This window comes from Penaeus chinensis, chromosome 37 (assembly GCF_019202785.1).
Source record: "Penaeus chinensis breed Huanghai No. 1 chromosome 37, ASM1920278v2, whole genome shotgun sequence".
In the NCBI taxonomy this organism is placed as follows: domain Eukaryota; kingdom Metazoa; phylum Arthropoda; class Malacostraca; order Decapoda; family Penaeidae; genus Penaeus; species Penaeus chinensis.
In genome coordinates, this window is record NC_061855.1 from 25,568,532 (window position 1) to 25,576,580 (window position 8,049).

Here is an 8,049-nt window from a genome sequence, read left to right on the forward strand (position 1 = left end):
CTCAGGAGAAATGCTATGTGATTAGCAAAGCTAGTAGCATCTACAGCTACAGAAAATGGTGTACTAATAAAAAGGTCACAAATCGAGGTCCTTCGCAATACAGAGAAAGATCTTAGAACTCTAATCCCGGTATGGATGGATGTGAATGAAATGGGAAATCGGAAAATGCTGAGGCAAGAGAGCTGTATCAGCAAGCGGGCGGGAGGCGGAATGGCTGAAGACAAGGCGTTAGCGACGAGGCAGTTCTTCCCGTCAGTGTCTGCGGCACCGTCAGCTTCACTAGGCATATCCTCCAAAATCATTTTCCTACATTTCCTGCAGGCAAGAAACATCTGTTCCTCGCATGCCATATCTGCGGGATCGCTACACATGCAGTCATGCAAATGGACATCACACTGAGGGTCAATGCATGAGCAACACGCAAAGTGCTAGGAACTGTTACTTGCGCTTGGTGAACACACGAGCACGCGGGCAAGGAGGAGAGGCAGGCCGGCAGCGACCCTGACGACGGGCGAGCTGCTGGATTGCACAGCGTTCACATGTGCGACTCCGAGGACTTGGGGCCAGCCTTCGGTTCCGGGGTTGGGAGAGGTGTCAGTGGGGTTAGTACAGGCGGCCCTCCTTGCTATTCACACGCGAGAAACCAAAGGGAATTTCGCGCAATCTTCCTGATCATTTACATGCTTTTATTGAAAGGTCAAGTGCTTCGTAAGAGTCAGCTGATGTGTCCATAATACGTTCGGCTTCTCTCTTTCTGTCTTTCTTTCTTTCTTCCCTTCTTTCTTTCTTTCTTTCTTTCTTTCTTTCTTTCTCTCTCTCTCTCTCCCTCTCTCCCTCTTTCTCCACCTCTCTCTCTCTCCTTCCTCCTTTTTTTCTGGCAGACAAACAGGCAGACTGACGCAGATCGTCATATCTCTTCTTTCTTTCTTTCTTTCTTTCTCCACCTCTCTCTCTCTCCTTCCTCCTTTTTTTCTGGCAGACAAACAGGCAGACTGACGCAGATCGTCATATCTCTTCTTTCTTTCTTTCTTTCTTTCTTTCTTTCTTTCTTTCTTTCTATCTTTCTTTCTACCCCCTTCTCTCTCTCTCTCTCTCTCTCTCTCTCTCTCTCTCTCTCTCTCTCTCTCTCTCTCTCTCTCTCTCTCTCTCTCTCTCTCTCTCTCTCTCTCTCTCTCTTCTCGTTCGGCTTCTCTCTCTTCTTTCTGTCTGTCTTTCTTTCTTTCTTTTCTCTCTCTCTCCCTCTCTCTCACCCCTCCTCACTCTCTCTTCCTCTTCCCGTCTCAGCCCCCCCTCATCTTCCCTCTCCCTCTCTAGCCCTCACTCTCTCCTCTCTCTCTCTCTTCTCTCTCTCATTCATCTTTCCTCCTCTCTCTCTCTCCTCTCTCTCTCTCTCTCTCTCTCTCTCACTCTCTCTCTCACTCTCTCTCTCACTCTCTCTCATCACTCTCCTCTCTCACTCTGTCTCTCACTCTGTCTCTCACTCTCACTCTCCCCCTCTCTCCCTCTCCATTTCCCTCTCCCTCTCCCTCTCCCCCTCCCTCTCCCTCTCCCCTCTCTCTCTCTCTCACTCCTCTCTCTCACTCTCTCTCTCCTCTCTCCCTCTCTCATCCTCTCTCCTCCTCTCTCTCTCTCTCTTCATCTCTCTCTCTCTCTTTTTCTCTCTCTCCCTATCTCCCCCTCTTCATTTCCTTCTCTTTCTCCTTCTCTTACGTTCGGCTTTCTTTCTGTCTTTCTTTCTTTCTTTCTTCCCTTCTTTCTTTCTTTCTTTCTCCTTCTCTTACGTTCGGCTTCTCTCTTTCTTTCTGTCTTTCTTTCTTTCTTTCTTCCCTTCTTTCTTTCTTTCTTTCTTTCTTTCTTTCTTTCTTTCTTTCTCTATTTTTTTTCTTTCTTTCTTTCTTTATTTTTTTTTCTCTCTCTCCCTCTCTCTCCACCCCCCTTCTCTCTTTCTTCCTCTCCCTCTCTCGCCCTCCTCTCTCTCTCTCTCTCTCTCTCTCTCTCTCTCTCTCTCTCTCACTCTCTCTCTCACTCTCTTTCTCTCTCTCTCTCTCTCTCTCTCTCTCTCTCTCTCTCTCTCTCTCTCTCTCTCTCTCACTCTCTCTCTCACTCTCTCGCTCACTCTCTCGCTCACTCTCTCTCTCACTCTCTCTCTCACTCTCCTCTCTCTCTCTCTCACTCTCTCTCTCTCTATCACTCTCTCTCTCTCTATCACTCTCTCTCTCTCTCCCTCTCACTCTCCTCTCCCTCTCTCTCTCTCTCTCCCTCTCCTCTCCCTCTCTCTCTCCCTCTCCCCCTCTCTCCCCCTCTCCCTTTTCCTCTCCATTTCCCTCTCCTTCTCCCTCCCCCCCCCCCCCCTCTCTCTCTCTCTCTCTATCTCTCTCTCTCTCTCTCTTTCTCTCTTTCTCTCGTTCTCTCTCTCTCTCTCCCTCCCCCCCCCTCTCTCTCTCTCTCTCTCTCTCTCTCTCTCTCTCTCTCTCTCTCTCTCTCTCTCTCTCTCTCTCTCTCTCTCTCTCTCTCTCTTTCTCTCTTTCTCTCTCTCTCCCCCTCTCCCTCTCGTTTGAAGTCCCTCCTCCTTTCATCTGACAGACAGACAGGCAGACCGACGCAGATCATCATATTTCTTAGAGCCTTTATATTGATCCGAAGTCAAGTTCCCACTCAGATACCACCCAACATTATCATTACGCAACTTGACTTTCCATCACAAATCGGAAACTTGCAATGTGTTGTTGGCCATCACACAAGAGGCCAACGGTACTATGATCCTATACATAACAAGGATAAAACAATCACCCCCCAAAAAAACAGTAAAAAATAATACGATAAAATAATTCGATAAGAATAAAAATAAATGGACGAAAGATCTAAGCATGATTAAATTTTCCTTCTCTGTCTCCTTCATCCGAATAAAAAAAATACTACGCCCGTTTTCGTCTTCTAAACACCGACATGCGTATTGCCTTTTAACGAGACTCGACACATCAAGCGATAGAAAAATGCATAAAAAAATCATCATTGAAACATTAGTTAGGTGAAACACATATCATGCCTCTGTATTAGAAATTTTGAATGGAAAGAAATGCATACGTTCTACTGAAGAAAAAAAAAAACAAATCTCGCCTAGAAAAGTGTAAATGTTCTATCTAACGAGCTTCAATTGTTATAAAAAATAACATGTTAGAAATGCAAGACACACACACAGCAACAGCAAAATGCACCCAAGGCTATAATGCATGATTCGTTATGATGGTTTCTATGATAGTGTAAACACCAAGGATGAATTCATATGAGCTCCTTAATTATTCAATAAAAATATTGTACAGATAGAAATGCCAAAAGTTTTACAATTATATTATAAAAATGTCTATGGATATAAGTCTTTATTTGTATATTCTACATATGTATGTGCGTGTGCATATGCGTGTATGTATGTATGTATGTATGTATGTATGTATGTATGTATGTATGTATGTATGTATGTATGTATGTATGTATGTATGTATGTATGTATGTATGTATGTATGTATGTATAAATGCATACATATATATATATATATAAATATATACATACATACATACATACACACACACATATAATATGTATGTGTGTATATATATATACATAAATATATACAATATACACATATATATACATATATATGTATAGATATGTATATATATGTATATATATATATATTATATCTGTGTGTGTGTGTGTGTGTGTGTATGTGTGTGTGTGTGTGTGTGTGTGTGTGTGTGTGTGTGTGTGTGTGTGTGTGTGTGTGTGTGTGTGTGTGTGTGTGTGTGCGTGTGTGTGTGTGTGTGTGTGTGGTGTGTGTGTGTGTGTGTGTGTGTGTGTGTGTGTGTGTGTGTGTGTGTGTGTGTGTGTGTGTGTGTGTGTGTGCGTGTGTGTGTGTACTGTATGCATATGCATGTCAACAAAGAAACCCAAGCAACGCCCACGCGCAGCAACTCACCCCCTCGAGCCCCACGTAGTCCTTGAGCGACGTCTTGTAGATCTTGGCGTGGCTGGAGGGCGCGCGGGCGGCGGCTGCGGGCGGCCTGGGCGTGGCCGGTTCGCTCCCGCCCGCCTCAGTGGACGACTCCTCGCCCTCCCACTCCCAGTCCTCGTCTGCCGAAGGAACGGGATGAGTCACGAACGGGAAAGAAAGGGGAGTCCGGTGTTCGCGCCCCATAAAGACTATGGACCCACTATGGACCCAAGTTCTTCAAGGGAACGGAGGGCGAAGACCCAATGACCCAAGTTCTTCCCCGAGTACTTCCTGCAAACTAAACGCATTGGACGGATTACTCAAGTTTCACAGATCATTCTCGCAAACGAAGGAGAGAGAGAGAGCAAATTACCTAAGTTCTCCGAGTCCTTCCTGTCCTTGTGGGCGTGCGAGGGCGCAGGCGACGGCGAGTCCTCCACCACGCCTACCAGCTCAGTGACGCCTCCGTCGCGGCCGCGCTTGTGACCCGAGACCCCGCTCACGTTGACCCCGCTGCTGCTACTGCTGCTGCTGCTGCTGCTCGTGTGCACGGAGGTCTGGCGGCTGGGCAGGGGCATGGCAGGCCAGAATTAGGTGTACGCTCAGGGGGGTAGGGGCACAGTCATTAAAAAATAATCATTTCTCATAGAAACACTGTTGTTGATATTACGTAGAAAAATGGCAAACTCCCGACAATTAATCCCTTCACTGATTTTGGGAGAAAATACGTAAAAAAGCAGGACTAGGAACAATATTTTACAGAAAATCGGTTTAGAGCCTCTGGTTCGTTCGGAGAGAAGGGGGGGAGGGGAGAGGCGAGGGGGGCAAAAGGGGAAGAGGGAGGGAGGGAGGGGGGGGGGCACCTGGTTTTGCATATGGTAATAACATTGTGACAAAATTTGCATAGCACGAGCCGACAGGGCGCGCCGGAGACAGACTCGGCCCGAAAATGAAATGCCACACGCGCGGGCGACACCTCGACCCTCTCTGGTCGCCGTCCCTCCCTTGACACAAACACCAGGCCAATGGGGATGGAAGGCGTCGACCGGTGATTCCAGACCCTTCTCCGGGAGGGCGAGATCAGAAGTCTAAAGGCTTACACTTGGGGAGAAAAATCATAATCATGAACCGGTTGCCAGGCATCCCCCCTCCCCCTCCCCCCCCCCTTTCAACCCTGTTCACTGAATCCGTTTTGAGATGCAATAACAACCTCTTTCTTTATCCCTCTCCCTCTCCCATTCTCGTCATTCTCTTCTCTTTCCCAACCACGTGTCTTTCCCCGCGAGAGGGCGTGCGCTGGATCATAAATTTAACCGAAAAAGAATGACAAAAAACACCTAAGCAATTAAGGATGGCTCAAACAATGCAAACATTTTTGATATTCCATTTCGCTCCACAATGGACCCGGAATTTTCCAAAAGGATTATATTTTCCCCGCATTAATATCGTGAAATAAATTGAAGAAAAAGACAATTAAAGGAGACGAGTGAGCATAAGCGAATGAGGAGACCCCGCGGCCGGCTCTGAATGGCATGACACTCACCTCGGCAGCGGCTGCTTGAGCACCTCGTCGAGCCGCACCCTGGCAGAGGCTGCTCCCGAGGGCACCTGAGGGCAGCGAGGAGGCGCGGTCAGGGCGGGAAGGGAAAAATAAGCAGAACTCAATTTGCTTTTTAAGAGATTAATGAACATTTGATTAATTGGCTCTACCAGTGAGCGACTGCGGTTAGCTTGAATTATAGTTTAATTAATACATATACAATATTCCAATTTCTGCTAAAATAACTGATTTTCATTAAATACACACACACACACACACACACACACACACAGTAACATATGTACAAAGCTAAAATCAAACACAGCTACAATACTCCCTTTACAACTGTGGTTGCGATTCACTCCTCCCACTCCAAGCCCCTTAGTCCCTCCCTTTCCCTACGCACTAGCCCTACGCCCGCACAGACCCTTACCCACGCGCCCCTACAACGAGGCCACCCTACCTGCAGATCTCTCGACTGCAGGATTTCGCTCTGCGGGAAGATCTCGTGGGCGAAGGTGATGAGGAGCTCGATGGCGCGCGTCTGGTGCACCGTGTCCACCAGCGAACTCAGCGACGCCGATCCCTCCGACGTCCGGAGCAGCGTCGGCCCGAACACGATGCCTGGGAGGAGACAAAAAAAGAGATATACTATATAAAAAAAAAAAAAAAAAAAAAAAAAAAAAAAAAAAAAAATAGTTCGATTTGTCTTGCTCTGTGTTATTTATTTATTTATTTATTTATTGTTTTAGATTTAGACTCCAATGCTTGGTGGATTTTTTTCACACAACGGAGCGAGCGAATTTTTTTTTTTTAGGTTATAGCAGCGTTTCCACATCCTCCCCAGATGGGTGGGTTGGGTGCGTGGATTGGGGGGGGGAGGGGGGGAGGCATGAATTCAAAAAATCCTAGGCGTAGAAATGATCGGCCAAATCACTTACAATTTAAAATGACAAGGAGATATAAGGGAATACACGGCCTCCGTTTTAACAGGATCTTACCGAGGTTTGAGGACGGCATGTTGTTGAGGTGAGGGAAACTGCTGACGCGGTGCAGGTGGTGCATAAGGACCGTCAGGCAGTTCAGATGGTGTCGTGGTAACCGCCGCACCAGCTCTCGCAACTCCTCTATAGTCCGGCTAGCCTCCGTTCCCGCTGTGACTGGCGCTTCCTTGGCGATCCTGCGGGAGGCACAGACGGGGTGAGAGTCCTTATCACGCTCCAAGGATTCTTGAGGGGCGGGCTGTGATGTTAGGCCGACATACAAATGTGCGTGCTATCTCCTTCGCGCCGGAGCTTGCATACAAATTACATTCGTGCTTTGGCTCCTCTTCTCTCTCTCTCCCTCTCTCTCTTTCGTTCTCTCACTCTCTCTATTTCTATTTCTCTTTCTCTTTCTCTTTCTCTCTCTCTCACCTATTTCTTTATATCTCTCCCTTTCCCTACCTTTTCATTCCTCTCCCTCGCCCACTATCTCCACCCCTCTGACTCTCCTGAAGCTTCATCCCTCTCCCCATCTCCTTCTCTTCATCCCCACCCTCTTTCTCTTTCCATTCTTTATTCCTCTCTCTCCCCCTCTTCCTCTTTCCCTCTTTCCTTCCCTCCCTCCCTCTCTCCTTCCCTCCCTCCCTCCTCTCCCTCCCTCTCCTCCTCCCCCTTCCACGTCTCCCTCCCTCCTCTCTATCCCCCTCTCCCTCCCTCTCCTCCTCCCTCTTCCACGCCCCCCCCCCTTTCCCTCTGTCGCAACAACATGTCTCTCCCAATAACTACTACCGAAAAAAAAGCCCAGGTAATTAACTACGGCTTAAAATAAAACAAGTGCTTTTGATATTCCATTTCGCTGTACAATGGTGCCAGAGGTTTACAAAATGATAATATTTTCCCCGCATTAATGTTATGAAAGCTCTTTAAATCCTCTTTGATAAGCCGCGATATCATAGCGCCGATGGAGATTAATTAACGGTGAGAATGTAATCCTTTTTTCCATCGAGGCGAGCGTTAATGAAAGCATGGGAAGCACATAGTTGGATAATGGGATGAAAAAAAAAAAAAAAAAAAAAAATGGTCGGTTTCGGACACATAAAAGCACGGGAGCACAATGAAGAAGACTTAGAATATAATACGTACGTAGATTAAATGTAACATATATACACTCAGAAAAAGATTGATGATTCACGACGTTTTTTTTCCTGTCTTATAAAAGGTACCGTATACCACTGACAAAAAAAAAAAAATCTAAATATCCGTCTATTACAACTAAAATTGAACTTGACCTCCCGTGTTATTATAACATTCTTTGATTCCACCCCAACTATCCTTTCAAAATTTACTGTCCCTAAATCCTCCTCATTTTCCATGGAACAAACATCAGCTGGACTGGATTCGTTAGGCTTTGTGTTCTTTTCCTATTGAGGCTGTGTGTGTGCGAAAGCGTGGTTGTACATATGTATGCCGTATGAGAGAGGGAGAGGGAGAGAGAGACATTGGGAGAGAGAGAGGGGGGGAAGGAGAGGGAGAGGGA

At 46.7% G+C, this 8,049-nt stretch overlaps 1 protein-coding gene across 3 annotated transcripts in view; it reads right to left on the reverse strand.

Annotated features, from left to right (window-relative positions):
- Positions 1–6,826, reverse strand: part of LOC125045429 (suppressor protein SRP40-like) — a 17,084-nt gene extending 10,258 nt beyond the window's left edge. Inside the window, exons 1-5 of one of the 3 annotated variants that reach the window (XR_007116550.1) lie at positions 6,531–6,826; positions 5,993–6,153; positions 5,533–5,597; positions 4,363–4,553; positions 3,975–4,129 (exon numbers count right to left, since the gene is read on the reverse strand). Coding sequence is in view for 2 of the 3 variants with exons in the window: in XM_047642665.1 (XP_047498621.1) it covers positions 3,975–4,129; positions 4,363–4,553; positions 5,533–5,597; positions 5,993–6,153; positions 6,531–6,594 (636 nt within the window). In the remaining variant the exon portion in view is untranslated. The remainder of the gene's footprint in view (positions 1–3,974; positions 4,130–4,362; positions 4,554–5,532; positions 5,598–5,992; positions 6,154–6,530) is intronic. The other 2 variants (XM_047642665.1, XM_047642666.1) reach the window with 2 other exon arrangements.
- Between the last annotated feature and the right edge of the window lie 1,223 nt (positions 6,827–8,049).